This window comes from Bactrocera dorsalis, chromosome 3 (genome assembly GCF_023373825.1).
Source record: "Bactrocera dorsalis isolate Fly_Bdor chromosome 3, ASM2337382v1, whole genome shotgun sequence".
Lineage (NCBI taxonomy): Eukaryota > Metazoa > Arthropoda > Insecta > Diptera > Tephritidae > Bactrocera > Bactrocera dorsalis.
The window spans coordinates 68,322,330-68,344,127 of record NC_064305.1 but is presented as its reverse complement, the minus strand read 5'-3'; the positions used below and the strand labels follow the sequence as shown (position 1 = coordinate 68,344,127).

At 37.0% G+C, this 21,798-nt stretch overlaps 1 protein-coding gene across 6 annotated transcripts in view; it reads left to right on the top strand.

Moving 5' to 3' along the window:
* LOC105228903 (zinc finger protein 608) overlaps window positions 1–15,273 on the top strand; it is a 38,707-nt gene extending 23,434 nt beyond the window's left edge. For 3 of the 6 annotated variants that reach the window (XM_011208910.4, XM_049450935.1, XM_049450936.1), the window contains 12 exons: window positions 676–918; window positions 3,151–3,328; window positions 3,477–6,078; window positions 7,386–7,503; window positions 7,565–8,705; window positions 8,772–9,020; window positions 9,085–9,261; window positions 9,331–9,976; window positions 10,051–10,279; window positions 12,943–13,193; window positions 13,266–14,464; window positions 14,535–15,273. In XM_011208910.4, coding sequence (XP_011207212.2) covers window positions 868–918; window positions 3,151–3,328; window positions 3,477–6,078; window positions 7,386–7,503; window positions 7,565–8,705; window positions 8,772–9,020; window positions 9,085–9,261; window positions 9,331–9,976; window positions 10,051–10,279; window positions 12,943–13,193; window positions 13,266–14,464; window positions 14,535–14,608 — 6,915 coding nt within the window. In that variant the 5' untranslated portion in view covers window positions 676–867 and the 3' untranslated portion in view covers window positions 14,609–15,273. Of the gene's footprint in view, window positions 1–675; window positions 919–3,150; window positions 3,329–3,476; window positions 6,079–7,385; window positions 7,504–7,564; window positions 8,706–8,771; window positions 9,021–9,084; window positions 9,262–9,330; window positions 9,977–10,050; window positions 10,280–12,942; window positions 13,194–13,265; window positions 14,465–14,534 lie in introns of those variants that run through there. The other 3 variants (XR_007422076.1, XR_007422077.1, XM_011208911.4) reach the window with 2 other exon arrangements.
* The last annotated feature ends 6,525 nt before the right edge of the window (window positions 15,274–21,798 follow it).

Sequence of the window (21,798 nt, the reverse complement as noted above, 5' to 3'; positions counted from 1 at the left end):
TGCTATAAGATATTGAGATGTATAATGTAGCTCCCAAAATCCTTCTTACATTCTAATTTAAAGATTTTTCCACCATACACTATCAAAGTCAAATTGAACATCCAGTCAGGCTATGCATAATCTCCGGCAACGAGGAAGAGTTACCGTTCATGACCCGCATTTTTATCCAGCCAAGGATTGTCAACTCGGCACTATTCCTCGAAATTTCTTCAGGAATGTTTTCTGCCGCTACAGTTAAAGCAAAGCCAAATTTAAAAGAATTACGTAAAAAGCCGGTGACGGAAGACGGCGAGCTTAAGATACATATGTGTTAAGGGCATTCATACATATGTATAGTATATGATCTTCAACTCGAATAAATTTTGGTATATTGTTGGGAAGTAAGGACGAGAAGATCTGTAACTTTGTTTCCGAAACTATCAGTTCACCCAAAATGTAAATGGTGTCTGTAACAAAAAAAAAAAATTATTTAATACTATCGAATGTCTTAGAGAAAATTTATTAAATTAAAATAATAATTTTTATCGAATGGGATATTCAACAATAAAATCTTTTCGAATAACGTTCATTTTCGATAATAATATGATGCCCACACACCAAATTAGTATACTTTTTATTTTAATGTGTTTAAATTTAAAAAAATATATAATTTTCATAAATTTTTTTCTATTTCAGATTAAAAATGAATAAATTGGTCACTGGGCCAAGGCCCAACTCAGTTAAAATTCAATGGTTTTGCAATGATTTATTGTCAGAGTTAAATTATACCTCGAAATATTTGAAATATTATCAATACATTTATGTGGATGAGGGAACGTTGCATTGTGGGAACCCGCAGCAAGCAACCACCCTCACTTCTTGGACTGCATGGAATCAATGAGACGCAGTGAGGTGAACGTTAGCCACCACCCGAATAAGGTAAATATGGGTTTTAAAAGTTATTAGTTCTGATTTTATTAAATAATGTTTCACAAAGTTGAGGTATTACAGAAATGTATGATTTTTTTTCGATCAAAATAGTTTTCCCTATACTGTGTTGTTGAAATTTTAAATTGTTCATTAAGTATTTTTTTTTTTTATTATTTTTTTATGAACAGGTTTATTTTAATTACAAAAACGAATTATTAGACTTAGAAAATTGTTGCAACTCTGTGCATTGTTTTCGTGTTCTTGCATTCTAATGTCATTCTGACATGAAAAGGGAACACAAAAATAACGAGCAAACACTCTTCCAACAGAGAACATCTCTGGTTTGATGGCGCAGGCAGATTGTATCGAAAGAAATACGGGAGTGAACATTATTAATTGGTTGATATAAAATTTTAATTGAATATATGCATAGTGTAATTAAGAAAACTCTTTGATTTGTGTATTTGTGTTAAATGCGACGAAGAAAAAAACCGGCATTGGCCGGACTTTAAAGTGGGAAAAATTTAAAAGCTGAAATCTATAAAAGTGAATAGAAGAAGCGTCGCAGTAGCAAAAACGAAAAGAAGTGAAAGCAGAGAAGCGTGTGTTTGCGCAGCAGAAGCAGTGATGACTAGATACTATTCAGGTATCGATACATTAAATTGAAAATTATATTTATTAGATTGTTTTGCAAATGCAAACTTTGCAATTTTTTATGAAACTTTTGCAATATGAACATTTTCATAGATAATTTCTATTAGTTAGTAAATGATGGTTTTGTAAGTGGTTTCGGCAAGGATATTTAAAACAAAATTCGAACAATGGTTTCGCGAGAACAAGTATATTTGCTACTTCGCTGCTTCGGTCGGCGTAACATTGGCATTCATTCGCTTTCGTGCGTTCATCTTGGGCCACTTATGTTCGGCTCGTTTGTAAATGCGAGTTTTTGTTGTTGAAATTTCTATATGCGTATTTATGTGAATAGTGTTATCGACATCCCCTTGCATCGTTGCGCCGGTTTTTGAGCGTCCCTTGGGCTTTTTTAACATTTATCGGTTGTTCGTTGCGTGCGCCTGGCACCGATGCGAGCCTTGATGTATAGAATTTATGAGTACTCGTTTATGAAAAGATTTCTACATATCATACCTAACTCTACTCGTATATATGTTTATATAAAAGTGTATGTGTGTGTGTTTTACATCAGATAGACAATGATACATATTGGCTATAGATCTATATATAATAAGGAATTTAATTAATATATTGCCTATTTAACTATTTATTAGTAATTCGTTCATATCAATAAATTATTATATGCAAGTATTCAATTAAAACGAAAATGTTAACGTGATAAATGAGAGAAAAACAAAATATATTAGCTGTTTATTAATTAACATAAAAATGAGAAACAAACAAAGAGATTAAAAATGTTTATATGTTAAGTGCACAATTACAAAATGTCATAGATAACTATTATATATTTTTGTTTCATATCGGTTATGGGGTTGTGTTGTGTATGACCCAAAAATTGGAGCCAAATTTGCTCACACACAGCATTTGATTTCCTAATGCAATATTAAAAAAGTAATGGTAAAATATTTACATTTTAAAAATGGTTCCGTTAGTCCTGGTGTCAAAAATAACAATTCAAAGTAAGGAGTGTAGATTTGTCATCATAATGGAATGTATACTTTATAAAATATTTAATTGAATAGAATATAGAAAATTTACTTTCAGAATTGTAATTAAACGCAGCCGATATGGTTAATCATACAAAACTTTTTATTCTAACAACTATTATTTACATACATATGTAAATATAACATTGCGGCGCCAACAAAAATAATGTTTTTTTTATAAAGGTTTTTAAAGCCTCTTCATTAAAGTCTGCATATCGTATTATATATGTATGTATATTTCAATTATTTCTTTATAAGGAACCCACTCTATACATCATATATTTTTTTTATAACTCTTGAGTAGATTTTCGCTGCATATTTCTCTCCGTCTACCAGATTGCTCATTTTGATAATTACAAAAACTATAGTATATAAAAAAGCCGCAAATTCAGAAATAGTGAAAATATAAAAATATACAATATTAATTGTTCGAAAACAAACTGAACTCACTGATACAGCGACGAAGTATGCTTATATAATTTTTGTTCCAAAAAAATTATAAATCATATTATTTTTAGTTTAATATTTCCAATATCTAATGAATCCAATTTTTTTTTATAAGGTGGCCACTAATAAAAGCGTAGTTACGGATAGTAATAAACACAAGTTGGTAGGAAGCACAAGTAATACTTTGGTTTCACCTGCCTCAGATTTAAATAAAAAATTGTCATCGTCTTCGCACAAGCATCATTACCAAAATTATACAAAACACAACTCAAATAAAAAGGTGGCAAGTTCAAGTAAGTACAAACAGATAATAATAAAAACTTAATTTATTTGCTTTTACAATTATTATATTATAATTAAATAGAATGAGCATTGTATTGCAAATACTTTACAATTATTTCAAAATATCCAGATAGTAATAATATAATTTATAATCACCAGAACATTTTGGACAATCGAAATCGCATTCAACACAGTCCAGTGGAGGTGGTAGCTTAAGCAATAGAAGGGCTAGTTTCCCAAAACCATCTGGGAAAGGTGTTATTGTAAATGCAGTAGCCAGGAATAGCCCTGTAGTACAAGAAGCAAATTGTCCGCCATCATCAATTTCCAGCGAATCAAAGGATACAAATTTTGAATACGAAGACGAATGGGATATTGGTGGAATACCTGAGTTGCTGGATGATCTAGATGCTGATATTGAAAAATCTTCGACGGCAGCACAAAATTTAACAAAAACTTACAGTTCTGGTGGTGGCATCAATGAGCTTGGAATAATATCATCCAATATAAAATCGACATCAAAGTCGTCATCAGCAAATAAAGCAAGTTTAAAATCAGAAAAAGGCAAATATGCAAACTTGCCATTGTCAAGGTCGTTGAATACAGCAATAACAGCACCGTCAAATGCGACTGCTACAAATTTTCCAGTTAAAAGTTCTAAAAGAGTTGCAAGTCCCAATAACTACAGCACAAACCCAAGTAAACGTTCAGACTTAGCCGTTAGCAAGAACAGTAATAGTTCCCAACAATTAAAGAATTTCGAAAGCAAGTATCAACAATCACGCGAACATATAAATTACAAAAGTCAACAGTCCACCTTTGAAGAGCAAAAGGCGGATGGTGGCTTTAGCAAAAAAATTGGTTCTGTTGCGACTAAATCATTACAATCGTCTTCCCCATCATATCCATTATCGTCTTCTGTATCTCTTCACGCCACACCTGCTACCTGCACAAGTGAGGGTAGCCAAAAAACTAATACATTAGCTGTATCGACCTTTGCTGGATTTTCGAAAGGCGGTAATCTTGTGTCGTCATATAAAAATTCCCAAATACCCAAAAATTTAGTTGGCGGTTCTTCGCTTCTACTTTCGGCATTAAAAAACGATTCACTATCGAATTCATCAAATCATTCTGCAAGCGGCATGTCATCGCAATCCAGTGGTAGCAGCAGTAATAACAGTAGTGCGGGCGGTGGATCTGGCGGTGGTCAGGGTGGAGCCCAAGGCATTGGCGGTTCCGGTGGTGGTAAATCGAACTCGAAAATGTCCATTGATCATCAAGCGACACTTGACAAGGGACTTAAAATGAAAATAAAGCGTACCAAGCCGGGAACCAAAACGTCAGAAGCCAAGCATGAAATTGTCAAAGCCACAGAACAACAACAACAAAATGGTTCCTTAGGTGTCAATAATCCAGGTAACTTGGATGATAATAACAGCGTCAATACTAGTTCGCATTCCTCATCTTCATCAGGTGGTGGTAGTAACTCAAGCGGCTCATCACAAAATGCAAGTAGTGGCAGCGGTTCGGGATCAAATTTAACCAATATAAGCGGCAGCAATAAAAAGCATCTAAGTAATATTTCCAGTAGTAATAGTAGTAGTCAAGGCAATAGCCACAACAGTATGAACAGTAATAATTCGGCCTCTGGTGGCGGTTCCACTGGTTCCGGTAACAGCGGTCAGGGTACTCCTCAAAGCAACAAGCGTGGTAGTTCAGGTCACCGGCGGGAAAAAGCTAAAGAGAAAACCACACATTCCAATCGTTTAATAGCGGATAAAAACGCTTCCACTTCGGCTGAAAAAGATGGTCTCACCAATGTGAATGACAAAGGCATCGCATGTCATTGCAATATTGACACTACAAATGGAGCTGCGACTAGTGCTTGCACCAACCATTCGTGTTCACGCCGCTCAGAAAGTGCTAATAGTTCATCAATTAGCGTTTTGTCCCAACGTATGGGCAACAATACAGCCAATAGTAATGTTAATAGTGGTTCTGTGCCACCAGGCGTATTTACACCATCAGTGGGCTCAGCCGCTGGTGTAGTAACTGCTGCTGCAGCTACAGCGGCCACACTACTAGCAGCCACATCGGCTGCCACGACTACTACACCACAATCAATGGGTAGTAATAGTACACCAAATGCACCCGGTCCACCGGGTAAGGATGCAACTAATTGTGGCAACATTAAAATCTCCTCACACATTGCTGCACAATTAGCTGCAGCAGCAGCTTCCACCACCTTTAGTAATAGTGCAACAAATTCGTCTGCGAACAATTTGAGCGGAAATAATGATAGTAAGTCAAACACTTCAATTGTTCCTGTTGCGCAAGCAAAACTTATGGCTCCCGGTATGATCTCAGCGACTGTGCACCACACTATTTCAGTTCCCGCGAATTCCTCTTCCAGTACAACAACACAATCGTCCAGCAATAGCGGCCCAAACAGTAGTAATGCTGGAGATGATGGCATCAAGTCACCACCCGCCAAGCGGGCAAAACATGGTGACCCTTCCTCGAATGCAGCATCGAGTACTTTAGCCAAAGAAATGGTTGATATTTGTATTGGTACCTCAGTGGGAACTATAACGGAGCCAGATTGTTTGGGCCCCTGCGAGCCGGGAACTTCTGTAACGCTTGAGGGCATTGTTTGGCATGAGACAGAAGGCGGTGTGCTTGTGGTGAATGTTACATGGCGCGGCAAAACTTACGTTGGCACATTACTGGATTGCACACGTCATGATTGGGCACCACCCAGGTAAGTTGTGTAGTGTTTAAGTGCGCGTAAATCTATATATCATTTCTCTATAGTCTGTTATATTAGGCAAAGCGATCTGAATTTATATTTAAACAAAATCTATCACCCTCTAGAATTTCTTAAAAATAATTTGCGCTTCTTTTGTTCCTCTTACAACAACAAAAACTACGTATACATAAGTAAATACATAATACAAAAGTTAGCTGTGGCAGTTGCTTTGTTATATTATTTGTCATTTATGTCACCATGTGTGGGGAAATTCCATTTTATGCATAGTGACAACCTACCTTAGTACCTACAAATTCTATTCAATGTCGAGTTGCATAGTCAAACACAAAATTCAGCCAAACAACTGCCAAGGACACTTAGCTAGGTTACTGTTTTTATGGTCTAACAAAAAGTCTCACTGTGCCGGTAATCACGTATATATTTCAAAGGCTGTATTATTGGTAAAATGGCTACAATATGTATGAAGATTTACTAGGAAAGTTAAAACAACAAATATGTATTTAGTAAAATAAATAATTAACGTATGTTGGGTTGTTTGATTATAATTTTTGGCTTGATCGATAAAATATATTTTTTAAGCACTAATGACACCTTTTCAAATTTGCATCCAACAAACGTCTAGGTTATTCTTTTATAACAAGCAAAATAGAAATAATCAGATTTTTTATATTATTATTAATAAAACGCTTAAAATTTCAAGAAGAAATTGTGTGTTCAATTTGCTTTAATTTAAAACATATAAAAATAATTAATACCTGTAGTTGATGGCAACGCTGCCGACCTTTATTCCTTTACCAGCTGATGTTCGTTCACATTTTTAAGATAGTTTTTTGTTTGTTTTTTAATTAAAGCTAAATGTAGCCTAATCGATATTATGTTGTAGTTTGTGGTAAAATTCAGAAATATTTTATTAATTTACGGTTTAAAATTAGCGGAAATTTTAATAATTTTCAATTTGAATAATAACTATTACTGTTAACTGATACAGAGGTCCTTGATTGATCTGTATCCGAAAGTTATTTTTGAGCAACTTTAAAGCATATTGTTATTGTTGTTAAAGTATCCTTAAATAATTTAAAGCTAATTTGTTATGTAAATTCTGCTTACCTAGATACAAAACCCAAGTCGGCTCCCATTACATAAAGCCGATAGTTTGGAAACAATCACATAATACCCACTTGTTTTAAATAAAATTCCCAAATAGTTAAAATGTTTAATCACATTATCATAAACAACAATTGAACAATAAATAAATTTTATAATAAGCTTATTTTTCAAATGGAATGTTTAATTCTTAGATTCTGTGATTCACCAACCGAGGAATTGGACTCCCGAACACCCAAAGGTCGTGGAAAACGAGGACGAAGTGCAGCGCTAACACCAGATTTAAGTAATTTCACCGAAACAAGAAGCTCGGTAAGCACTCGCCTATAAATTGTATTTGTCACCTCTAATTGAATTTTAATATCTTTTATAGATATATTTTTCACATGCGCAGGTGCATTCGAAGTTGCGTAATGGTACAACGAAAGGTGGCCGCGGTGCATCACGTACTTCAATTAGTGCAACCAGCACATCAAATACCACAACGACAACAAGTAGCTCTTCGTCGGGGAATGGTGGTGGAGCCACACCGAGCACATCGCCAACAGCATTTTTACCTCCACGTTCTGAGAAGAGGAAATCGAAAGATGACTCACCGTCGCCCATTAATGGCGACACCGAGTGTACTGCAAATGTAGCAAACGCTAGCGGTATACCGATATCGGCGAGTGGAGGTGGTCTTGCTACGCAGCCTCAAAGTCTTGTCAATCCTGTGACTGGCCTTAATGTACAAATAAGCACGAAGAAATGTAAGACTGCCTCACCGTGCGCCATATCGCCGGTGTTACTAGAGTGCCCGGAGCAGGATTGCAGTAAAAAATATAAGCACGCTAACGGACTGCGTTACCATCAATCTCATGCACATGGTAGCTCATGTTCCATAGACGAAGATTCTTTACAATTGCCCGATGAGCCACCCACACCAACCTCATCACCGGTGCCGTCGGCACAAAACAACCGTGCTACAACGCCAACTCCTGCAGAAAGCTCGACATTGGCAACTGGGGCTATGGCGATAACATCACCGGTAACACCGCCAATTAATGTAGCTCCAATGCCAACGGCATCCTCTACTGAAACACCAACGCAACCAGCTGCTATTTTGCCGCCATCGACGCAACCCACAGTCACCGATGGTGTCGGGGAACCAGAACCTGTGATTGGTGCTGCCACCACACCCACACCCGGCACACAAACTATTTCTGTTGCGTCGCTGACTGCATCCACTCCATTGTCTACTGCGTCATCTAGTTTATTGAGTGCGTCTCTTGGCGCTGGTGGCAGCGGTGGTGTTGGTGGTGTTCTAGCAGCCTCTACCGCACAAGCGCTCATGCCACAAACACAACAGCAGCAACCACATCCTGTTGCCGGTGGCAGCATAACAACGGGCATTTCGGGGCAAGTTCTTTGCCAGCAACAACAACAGCAAACGCTTGGTATGCCAAATGCTGGCAATCCACCTGCATTACTTTCCGAAACATCTTCGGCATCGGCACTTGCACAGCAGGGTGGACGTGAGTATATCAGTATTTTTACAAAAGTCAAACAATTATACTTATTCATTTATTTTCGTTTTACAGTAAAACCGGGTGTATTGAGATTTGGTCCTCAAAGCGATGCATCCAATTCGGGTGCCCCACCGTCAATATTAGCATTGCAACAACAGGCAACGCAAGGAGTAAACCCGCAGCAGAGTGCTATATCGGGACAGAGTCCTCAACGTGCACCACCGCCACAATTATCGGCGAATTTGGAAAGTGTACAACAACACCCATCGGCAATAAGTACTTATACCAGCTCGCCGGTGTCCAGTGGACAAAATTTACAAGGTGACATTTTTTAAAGCGCCCCTCTCTTTACTAATGGAGCTAATTAAATTATTTTCAATTGAAGGCATTTCATTAACCACGAAAGGCACATCTGGCTTTGCAGCGGTGAAGCAAAAGAAATGTCGAAAGTCGCCCGGACCTGTAGAGTACGACGGTGTTGTAACAAGAGAAAATGTGCAGAGTCCTGCCTACAGTGACATTTCGGATGATTCCACACCAGTGGGCGAACAGGATATTTTAGGTAACTGTATTTGTTGTGAATTTTATGGTTTACAGTTATATAACGTTATTCTTATATACACCCCCACAGATAAGTCACAACCTAAGCTCATGGACTTGCCAAACAAGAAACCAACTGAATTGGGTTCTGTGGGCTTGGGAAGTGGTGCGCCGGGTATACCACCCTTAGGCGGCTACGGCATGTATCAGTTTTATCAGCAGCAGCAATATTTGGTGCCTCCCACTTCTTCCGATCAGCAATCGTCACAGGCGGCCAATAAGGGCTTGTTGCCCTCAGCTCTAGTACAGCCAACGTTAACGCTTCCACCGTCACAGCAACAGCAACAAGGTGCAATACAGTCCTCCCATTTAATGCAGCAACAGTCACATCAACAACAACAGCAATCACCACATTTGTCCGACTACAGTAACAAAAGTAAAGATCCGCCACTAGATTTAATGACGAAATCATCGCAACAGCAGCAGCAGCAACAACAGCAACAAGCTGTTAGTCTTCAGCAACAATTGCAGTCGCAAGATGGCAGTGGTAATCAAAAAGATAACCCCACGGGCCAACCACCACAGTCTTCGGTAAATTTAAGCAATATCGGTCCGCCGAATAATGGCTTACCACCAGGTATGGGCTCCATGTCATCGTTGGGACCATCAGGTGTGGGACCGGGCGGGTTGCCAGCACCTACACCCGCCAAATCCTTATCACATTTTTACCCCTTCAAGTAAGACTTCACCTTCTAACCGCATTAAAAAGGGACAAAGCGTTGAAAAAACATTTAATTGTTTTATTTTCCAGTTACATGGCTGCCGGTTATCCTTATAATGTAGAACCCAATTATGGACCTGTATCGATTGTATCGTCACAAGATGATCCAGTGAAATTGAGCGCCCACGGTGGTTTACCCACGTCACAGTCGCAAAGTAATGCATCTCCACATCCAAATTCCGGTGTCATTAAGGATGAACGCCTCAAAGAAAGTCCCAGTCCACATGAAATATCCAAGCCAACACCTCAGCAGCAACAAGTAAGTTCACAACAACAACTACATTGACAAATACATTGAATATACATATATGTTTAATGTGAAGAGTCCCCAATTGTAGTTAAAGAAAGCTTCTAGTCTTTCTTATTCCCATTTCTGAGGCTTGCACCGCGACCTAAGGTCTATTGAGGTTTCGCCTCTGTTATATTTTATATACTTCAGAAAGACAAAGTTATAGTATACTGAATACTAATGATTATTTTGATGTGACATTTAGCACAGATGTCACTGACGGTCATACCAACCTAGAAAAATATATTTCGACGAATGAGTTTTCGCGCGAAATTTAAATTAAAAAGTCTTACCCTCCCCGAAAAAACAATTTTTATGGAACGTGACTAAATTGGAAATCGTCATATGACTGGTTTATTGTGGGTTGTTATGCTTATGAAGATGACTTTTGTCAGTGACGCATGTCGATTCCTCTGAATCAGCTCTTCATTCAGCTAATTTATCGCACAATAATAACGGTTAAACGGTACACTATTGAATTAATTAATTGCGATTGTGAGTCGACTATATTTATATATTCTGAAAACTAGTTTGCATCTCAATTGGCTTCTCAGTTCCAAGTTTGGCGTTTATAGTCAAAGTAGACAACCTAAAATTTATGACACTCATGAGTGAGTTCGCCATCAAGCTTAATTGCTTTGTTATTTATCCAACTGGATACTTAGATATTTTACAACAATTAAAAACAATGCCAGGACTACTGATAATAGTTAAATTAACATTTATCTAAAATTCATCATAAGGTGAAATCAATGACGAAGCCGAAAAAAAGATTTCTGTGAAAGTCATGAATTCTTTGAATACTTGCTCCCTGTGCTTTTTTACTGTTTTCGAAATGGAAAAATCTGCTTCGGGGAACGCTCAATGAGTCTATTGATCCAATAGTTATATAAAATACGACCTATGAATATGAATGATAAGATACCGCTCATTACACCCGCTTACGTGGGCTGCTATATATATTTCTGGCCTAATAATGAAAATAGGCATTTGGCTCGTCTTGGAAGACCCACACGGTCGATTGCTGTTTTGTTTCGGGCTCATACGCATAGATCCATGATTCGTTATCTGTGACGATCTTATAAACGTCTTTTGAAGCACCGCGATCGTATTTTTTCAGCATTTCTTTACACAAATCCACACGAGCCTTTTTTTGAGCGATTGTCAAATTGTGCGGGATCCAACGAGAACAAACCTTTTTTACGGCCAGGTGTTCATGCAATATCGAATGTATGCTGGTGGGAGAAATGCATAGGCATGCCTCTATCTGAAGGTATGTTACATGACGGTCTTGCATTATCAGTTCACGTACGGCATCGATGTTTTCTGGCACAACGGCTGTTTTTGGACGACCTTCACGGAATTCGTCTTTGAGCGAGCGTCGGCCACGATTGAATTCGTTGTACCAGTTTTTCACAGTGCTATAGGATGGTGCTTCATAGCCATACAAAGATTTTAGTTCATCGATGCACTCTTGTCGTAATAATCCACGTCGAAAGTGGTGAAAAATAATCGCACGAAAATGTTCAAGAGTTAATTCCATTTTTTGGCCGAGATGAATTTTTTAATTCCCTGTAAATAAAGCAATTCACGATTAAATGACAAAACGTTCTGAGTGATGTTATGCTAAAAAAAATGTCAAACTTTCCAATGCCTAGTCCAGAAATATATATAGCAGCCTATGTACTTCAGTAGGAAATTTATTTGGAAAGTATTTACAAAGATTTTGCGCAATGTTCAAAGGAAAATATTCGGAACTTGGTCATTACGTCGCCATTACCGACAGTCCCCCGTAAAAAGTTGCATCCGGGTTGATAGCAAAACTTCTTACTATGGGATCATCCGAAGTAAAAAGGAGAGAAAACCAAAATGTGAAAATTGTATTTAGTACCCGTAAATTGTAAATATTGTTATTTTATCGCCTTCAAAGTTATCCTCGCGAGATGTAATGCACTTATGCCAACGATTTTTCCAGTCCTCGAAACGTTTTTCATAAGCACTTTTGGAATGGCCTTGAGCTCCTTCATCGAATTTTGTTTTATCCCTTCGACCGACTGAAAACGGGTTTCATTCCGTTGATTGCATGTCAAACTCATGTCTCATTGGCAGTCATAATGCTCTCCATGAATGTGGGATCGGAATTCGCAGGATCAAGCATGTCCAAAGAGAGACCTGTTTACAGTACTCTTTTTGAAAATAATTCAGCTTTATCGGGACGAGTCGAGCAAGAACACGTTTCGTACCCAAAATCATTCGAACGGATTTGCGAGAGATACTTTGCCAGACAATTTTCAAGCACCAAATCCTTCACTTTTTTAATGTTTTTATCAGTTGAAGAAGACGAAGTTCGTACAGTACGAGGCATAACTTCAATGATCCTTTGACCGTCTTTGAAGGAATAGAGTAAAATATTTATTTTTTTTAAGCCATAAAACGAAAGATAGCGAGATCACAGTCGTTCGTTCTCGCGACAATCGGGTCTAAGGAGGGCCCGGACTTGTATTAGGCCAATACATGTTACCTTCGAAAAATATTTTATTAATAAAATAATTTTAATAAATTATTTTACCAATTAATATATATTTTATTAGATTATTTACAACAACTTTGGCTAAACACAAATATCATTTTAGTTGGTTTCGACGAAACACATCAAAAGCGAGCCAATGACAAAACAGGAGATAAAGCAAGAGCACAATCCGCCTCCGCAGTCTCAACAACAACAGCAACAACCGCCACCGCAGCAGCAACAACAGCCGCAACAACCACACGCACTGCATCCGAAAGATTTGCAAAGCTTGGGCACATATCCGAATATATATCAGCGTCATCCCATGACCTTGGCCGCACAGCAGCACTTGTCACGTGAGGAGGAATTTAGGAGGTAAATTATTCGAAAATTCGCATGTTGTTAGATATCACATATTAATTTTATATGCACCCCCGTTGCCTTCAGGTACTATATACTCTCGGACGAGCAACAACGTCGCCAAAATACAGTCGCAGCTCTACGAGCGCAAAATCCCTCCAACAGCGGACCGCATGGCTCGCTGCAAGCACAAGTCATGGGACAGCATAAGGATGACACAGGCCCATCATCACAGCACCAACAACAGATGGCAATGGCACAGCAACAGCAGCAGCAACAACAACAACAGCAGCAGCAGCAGCAACATCAACAGTCGCAAAAAAGTAAATCACAAAGTTGCTCGAGCAGTAGCGGCGGCAATTCCGGCAGTGGTAAAGCAACAAATCTCACCAAGGAGAGCTCTAAGCAAAAGCAACAAGAAGAAGAAGTCAAAGTTAAACAGGAGGGACAGAAACCCACAATGGAGACACAAGGACCACCACCACCACCGACATCACAATACTTCCTGCATCCATCATACATAGCGCCAGCACCGTTCAGCTTCGATCCCAACCACCCGATGTATCGTAATGTATTGATGTCTGCCGCCGGCCCTTACAATGCGGCGCCGTATCATTTACCCATGCCAAGATATCATGCGCCTGAAGATCTGTCACGTAACACCGGCACAAAGGCACTCGACGCGCTACACCACGCCGCCAGCCAGTATTACACTACGCATAAAATACACGAGCTAAGTGAGCGTGCACTGAAATCACCGACGAGCGGCGGTGGTGGTGGTGGCGGCAGTGGCGGTCCGGGTGGCGCCGTCAAAGTCAGCGTATCTAGTCCGAATGTGGGTATGCAGCAGCAGGGTGTTAGTGGCGGTGGCGTAACTGGACCAGGCAGTGGTCCGAATACGGTACAAAATGCACCCAACAGCGGCGGTCATTTGCCGCCAACAAATCAGTCGTCTGTGGGTGGCGGCATGCCATTAAATCTTCAACCGCCACCTACGGGCATGAGTGGCCCGCCAAATAAGTCTGATGTGCTGGGCCAAAAGGTGTTGAGTGGTGGACCAGGCGGTCCGGGTGGCAGCTTGGCGGGCGGACCGCTAAATATCGATGCACACAAACAACAGGGTGGTCCCAGCGGGCCGAATAGTGGCGGCGGTATTGGCGGTGCTCCTGCCGGTGGTAATAGCAACCCGGCAGATTCACGTAGTCCGCCGCCACAACGACATGTGCACACACACCACCACACCCATGTGGGGTTAGGCTACCCCATGTACACGGCACCCTATGGTGGTAAGTTCAATAAACTATGACATATTCGGTTATATTGTTTAATACCTTCAATTTTTATATTGTCCTTTAGCTGCAGTATTGGCAAGTCAGCAAGCTGCTGCCGTAGCTGTGATAAATCCTTTTCCTCCCGGACCAAACAAATGAGAAACACAGAACGAAAAGAATCCATATAACATGAAGACATAATGCATTTGTCTTGCTAAACAAATACCCGCATTTATTGGCAAACACGTTGGCTATGATGGATTCGTGATATTGCGTGCGTTCATTGCAGTTGCAGTTGTGAAGAAAAATAACTTCAAACAGTTTTAAATCAATCAAAATTGTGTAAAGTCTAACTACCAACGAGTAACGAGTGCGGGTTGGAGTATATGAAACGTATATGGATTATTGGTTTAAAAACCAAAACAGGCGAAAACATGTGAGGACTAACGTAAAGGAATACTTATGTATTTTAAGCATTTAAAGAAACCACAAAATCAATAATTTTGACATTTGTTTAATATTTTAACGAATCTGACTAATTACATACTGACTAACACCATACAACTAGGCAGTAATGTTTATAGCAGTACAAGAGGGTGCACAGCCGAGAATTAGCTATAGAGCGTTAGAGAAAACAGAGAGGGCGTGAGAGCGTGTGTGCGTAAGCAATGCGGTGCACATGAAAAGAGAATAATTCGTTAACTAATTTGAAAAAGAGTTTTAGAAATTAATAAGTTACATTACCAACTTTAATTGTAATAAGCTGCACTAAACTATTTAATTATAACGTACCGAAAAAAAAAACAAACAAAAAAAAACACAAACACACTATTATAGAAAAGTTAAAAATAAATCGTTAGATATATTACAGATAAGGTAGTATATATATGTGCGATAAATCACTGTAACCGAGAACTTGATAATTAGAATTTAGTAAAACCACACAAATATAACTATATATACTTGGAAATATATATACATATATATATATATGTATATATAGCAATATATACTATATATGTATATTACAGTAGTTTTCTAAAGCAATGCACGCGAACAATACCATTTGTAGTTAAATTATTTCACAAACTTGTAGCTTAAGCCAGCTGATAAGAACTGTTGGGAAAAAAAGCAGAAAACAAAAAAGCAAACACAAAACAAACAAAAATTATAATAATCAAAATACAGTTCAAGCAGTAATGTAACACACTCGCATTTGTAAAAATTTATTATTTAAAAATAACTACAACAAAAATACATTTAACAAAGCGACTTTATTTTTAAGCAAAATTTTTGAACAAAGTTACATTAAAAAAAAAATAACATGTAAACATTTTTTTTTATTAATTTTATTTTATTATTTCTTATTTTTTTGTGTCGCTTGGCGCTCATTATTGCACACAATGTATGTATACTATGTGTATGTGTGATGCATAGTAATAATGCATTTTCATTTTCGAACACACGCCCCATAAAAAATATATTTTTCAAATATGAAAGCAGAAATTTCACAAAAAGATGCCACTTCAGCAGAAATGTGATCGTATCGGGTTGCGAAGAGAATTGTAAAAGCAGGGGAAACGAGATATATAGAGAGATAAGAAAACAAAAGGTTTTTCAAAAAGAAAAAAAGGTTCAATGCCAGTTAACAACATCCAAGCAGGGCATAGATAATTGGTGCAACAACAAAAATGCTATGTGGGCAACAGGGTTGTGTATGTGTGCGACGTGTTTTATGAATTAACGGTTGTTTTGTACGTGATTTTTTTTTATAGTTAACTTTTCCTAATTAAATCAGTGTGCAACAACTTCATTTTTGTTCAGCAAAACTGCATTTTAATGCCACCTACCACCCACATGCGTGCATACACATATTTCTTTTACATTTGAACATTTGTGTATGTTTGTTAAAGAATTTCCAATGCAAATTTTCGCTTAGCGATCGTAACGTTATCAATTAAATGCGACCCCTCAATAAAAAGTAAAATAAAAACAAAAAAAATATACCACCCCAAAATTATCTGACTAAAAGTACTCATAGTTGTATATTGCTAATATTAAATCCTTATTACAATGATATATATATGTATGTATGTATATGTACACACAAATATATATATAGTATGTATTAAACCTTTACTCGTTTTAGAGCTTATACATAGATTGATATAAGTTAATTTGTTAGTAGCCTGTATGTATGTAAGCTTGTGTATAACTTTGCCACCCTTTAAATTTTTATTTAAGTTTTTTTTTTTAAATCGTTTTGTATGTACATTAATGTTAACTAAATAACGCTGTGTATTATAAATACTAATTAGAGAAGCTACACAACACACATTAGGGGCAAATTGAGCAAACAGGATGAGAGGGGAGGGATTATGTAAGAAAGCAAGATAAAAAACTAACTTTTATTAAGGAAATTGTATATTTTTTGTTTTTCATTTGTTTAATAATTTTACTTTTTTAAGGATTCTATTTATTTTTTTTATTTTACTTTGTATATTTTTTGTTTTTAATTTGTTTCATAATTTTACTTTTTCAATGACTTTGTTTTTTAAAAATTGTAAGTATTTTATTTTAGTTTTGCTATTTTATTTTTTTTTTTTAATTTTGGCTTCTTTTTACCATTTTAAATTTTTTACCAGAATTTTAGTTGAGTTTCTTATTTTATTTCATTATTATTTTTTTTATTTTATTTCATTATTATTTTTTTTATTTTACTTTTTATATTTTTTTAAATTTTTTTTATATATTTTAATTTTTTTATTTTATTTATTTTATTTTAATTTTTTTTTATATTGTTTTTGCGATTTTAATGTTAATGTAATTAATGTTTTAATGTTGCTGTTTCCTGTTAATTTTCGGTTGCTAAAACCGAAACTGAGAGTAAAAATGTTTAACACATGTTATTTTTGCGTTGTAGTCATGGGATAGAAGGGGTCAAACAACCACCATTTACTAAAATGACAAAAATATCTGTACGCGATGCAAAATTTTTGATTTCAAATTCGTAATCAGGAACTTCAAATACCCCACATATCTCTTAACACATCAGTCGCAAATTTTTGTTCAGATTTGTTGAGTGGTGATATTTAATTTTTTTGTCAATTAAATCATTTTAAATTTTTTTTTTTAATTTTTTAAGAATTGTATTTTAATTTTTTGTAATAATTTTTATACTTTTGTAATTATTACAGAGTTTTTTTTTTAATTTTTGTTTGTAATATTTTTTTTAGTTTTTTTGTAATAACTTTTTTATTTTTTGTAATATTTTTTGTTTTATTTTTTTTTTGTAATAATTAGTCTTAATTTACTGTTTAATAACTTTTAAATATATTTTTTTATTGTTTTTTTTTTTAATTTTTTTTATTTATTTTATTTTTAGTTACGTATTTATTTTTCTAAATGTGTTTTTTTTATAGATTTCTAATAATTTTGTAACAATTAGTTTTTTAATTTTTTTTATATTTTTTTTTTAATTTTTTTTTTTAATTTTTTTTTTTAATTTTTTAAATATTTTTTTGTACCTTTTGTCTAGCACCGCTTTCATATATCATGTTAATAGTTTATCTGTTCTAAATGTATAGGATCCATATATAGTATATATTTTTTATTTTTCGTACTTACTGTAATTGAATTTAATCATTGTAAGCCCTTATACCAATGCTTATAAATGTATGTAAAAATATAATTACGCGGTAAGAATACATTCTACAATTCAGATATATATCTAACTCGATTTGTGTAGTGAATAAATGTTAAGATTACAAATTACTTATATACAAGCAAGTATATACATACAATATATGTATATTGGACGTAAATTATGCGCATATAAATGTATTACCTAACTATTTATATTAATAAGTTATTGACAAAGAAGCAAGTAGCGATCACATTTATGTGAAGAGCCTAGATTTAGACACTTATGTAATACCCTAAGATTCATTATACACGTTAATCCAAGCAGAATGGCAAAGTGTGTTAGAGATGTAATGCTTAAACCGCTACAGTAATATATATATATATAGAAGTATAGTTTTGAAAAGTAAAAAGAAAAAATATTATATAAAAAAAACAACAAAAAACAAATGAACACAAAATCGCAAAAGATTATTGAAGTTATTTATTTAAGCAAGAAAACAAATCCACACTTCTATCACAGTTCATTGACAAGCAAATGAATATTGATATGAAATAAGTAACACTATATATTAAAGTAAAACAAACAACAAAAAAAATATATATATAAAAAGGAAATAAAATTTTTTTATTATAGCCAAAAAAATGTAAGTTTGTTTATATTTTCTACATACATACATATACATGCGTATGTCTATTGTGCACATAACTGTCAAATTTAATGGCGCTGATTTCTGTACTATCAAATCATGAAGCAATTAAGTGAAGTCTATTTTATGTAAACATCATATGTTCGATCACTGAAGCTGCGAACTGTAAGACCACTCAACAGAGCAGTAAATGTTTGAAGAGTAGCATTTATTCAGTTCTGCTATCGTTCAATTTAAGAACTGCAAGAGAGTGGGAGGAAGAAAGAGAACCGTTCCCCATACAAATGGTTGTGCATAACCGGATTTTTATACGGTTAAGAACTGTGGCATCATCCAAATTACTTCATCGTTACTTTCTGTCGCTACAATGATACTTTATTTTAGAAAGCTATGCTATGTATAGGGTTTGTCCGAAATGTAATAGGATTGAGTCGATTAAAAAAAAATTTTTTTTGAACCAATCGTTACAATTCTTTAATAACTTTCAAAATAGGCTCCTTCTCGATGTAGCGCTGCCATCGCGACCTTCAAGCATTGAAGACGTCACGGAAGGCTTTCTCCGGAATAGCCTTGAGAGCCGAGGCACGTACATGCTGCTTGGATCACCTCTGTCGATAAAAAAGTTTGCCTTTTATCGGCCTTTTCAGGCAAGGAAACAAAAAAAGTCCAGGTGTTACATCTGGGCTGTGGGCGGCTGCGGCGGCTTTGGGATGCCGGCCTTGGTTACGTAGCTGCTCACAAGAAAGGCGGTGTAAGTTGGGGCGTTGTCGTGGTAGAACTTCCATAAGGCTACGATGTCTTGTCGAACCCGATTGACCCCACGTTTTAGTCTCTCAAGCACTTCCACGTAAAACTTGGCATTGACGGTTTGTCCAGGTGGAATAAATTCATGGTGGACGATGCCTTTGATGGCAAAAAAGACAATGAGCATCGCATTCACTTTGGATTTGCTCATTTTTCCCTTTTTTGAGTGAGGAGACGCCAACGTGTGGCACTCGGAAGATTTTTTCTTTGGGTAAGCCTGCGTGATCATATCAAACGTCTCTGTCGCAGATTTACCGAGTTTCACACAGAAATAAATCACGTACCTCTGCTCTAACGAACGCTGCATTTTCGGCTTGCACCACTCACAGAAACACGTCGCGCGAAAATGTTTTTCCTGACTCTCCAGGTGCTCGGAGATAACTGACCAGCCGCTCGTTCGTTAGCTAGGAACGACCTCTACCGGATCCAGTCGGTGCGTGCATGCTTCGAAGTAAATACAATCGCGGCGGAAGAAAATCAGTCCTATTACTTTCCGGACAAACCCTGTATATACATCTTTGAGTTGTTGTTTTTGTAGCAGCAGAAAACTTCTCTGAAATTATACATATTGGGAGAGTTGAGTCTTGAGTTGACAGTCTTTCGTCTGATAAAAATCCGGGACCATGCCAATTACGCAGATCCGTCTGCCGGGAAACGGATAAGCATATCTTCTTCGAGATCACTGATGGAACATTTTATGCTAAGCACACGACAATCACGACCGAAGAAGAAAAACCGTGCCCATTCGCTCGAAGGTGTACACCTTCAGTCTTTCGGGCGCTAATTGTCAAAGCTGTATGGAACTTCGTCTTACATAGTCCAGCTTTTGCAAGATATGTAGGAACATCTCGACGGTCATATTTTCGCCGAATCTGGGGATGGAATGGCTATAAGCCCCCTCAACAAATTGGTGACAGTCGAGTATGTAGGGATCACAATGGACGGGCGTTCGCAGCTATACAAGTGGGATCTTTATTTTGGACCCACTTTTTAAACTAATGTAAACCATGACCGCCGAATCTTCTCGAACATGAATTTTTATCTGACCAAAAAGAAGAAAAAGAGCGAAGACATCCTCTAAATTGGTAAGTCACTACGTTTAGTCGATGATCAAGTGACCATTTATTTGTCACAAATTCTCCAATCAGTCTTGTCAGTCCTTCACTCACTTTCAAAATTCATGATGTGGAGTTACCACGATCAAACAGTGCTATATACCTCGAAATTTGGTTCATTGTTCGTCAAATTTTCATTTTCCGATCAGAAAATAACATCCGTCGTATATCTCGTACAGCTCATCGTTCCATTTAATGCGATTCTCGCCGTTGCCAATGCGGAAAGGTCCATAAATATTTCTCAGAACCTTTCTCTCGAAAACTCATAACGTCGACTCATCAGATGTTGTCATCATCCATGCCTCTGCACCATAAAGCAGGACAGGAATAATGAGTGACTTTATTTGTCGAAAGAGGAATTTATTTCTCAATTACCTACTCAGTCCGAAGTAACATCTGAAGGCAAGAGTTGGATTTCGAGGCTGACGTAATTGTTGGTGTTAATGCTGGTTCCAAGATAGACGTTAATTTTCTACGACTTCGAACTTATGACGGTCAACAATGGCGTGGGAACCAAGTCGCAAGTGCAACGACTGCTTAGAGAGGTCCTTCTCAATCTTGACGAAGCTTTTGGTATTGCTCAACATCACTTTTCACAAGCGTATTAGTGCAGAGACAGCAAATTCAGACATAGCAGTAGCTCCTTTTCGTGCTGTCAGAAGCAGCTTTGAAATCTCGAAGAGTTGGTGTGTGTCGAACCTTTTTCCCGGGTGAATATCTGATCAGTTGTAGATTTTCCAGGCCTAAAGCCACTCTAATAAGGTCTATTCAGTTTGTTGACGGTGGGGTTTAATCTTTCACACAATACACTAGATAAAACCTTACATGCAATGTTGAGGACACTTATCCCACGGTAGTTTGCGCAGATTGAGGGGTCTCCCTTTTTGTGGATTGGGCAGAGCACGCTTAAATTCCAATCGTTGGGCATGCTTTCGTCCGATCATTTTTTTACAAAGAAGATGATGCGTGCTCCTTATGAGTTTTCGCCGCCGTATTTGAATAGCTCGGCCGGTAATCCATCGGCCTCGCCGCTTTGTTGTTCCTACTTATTGTTAATCCAAACTTATTGTACATGTTTCAAAGCGGCATCATCAGCTGAAGGATGCGTTCGATATCGATTTGCTGCTGGCAAATTTGA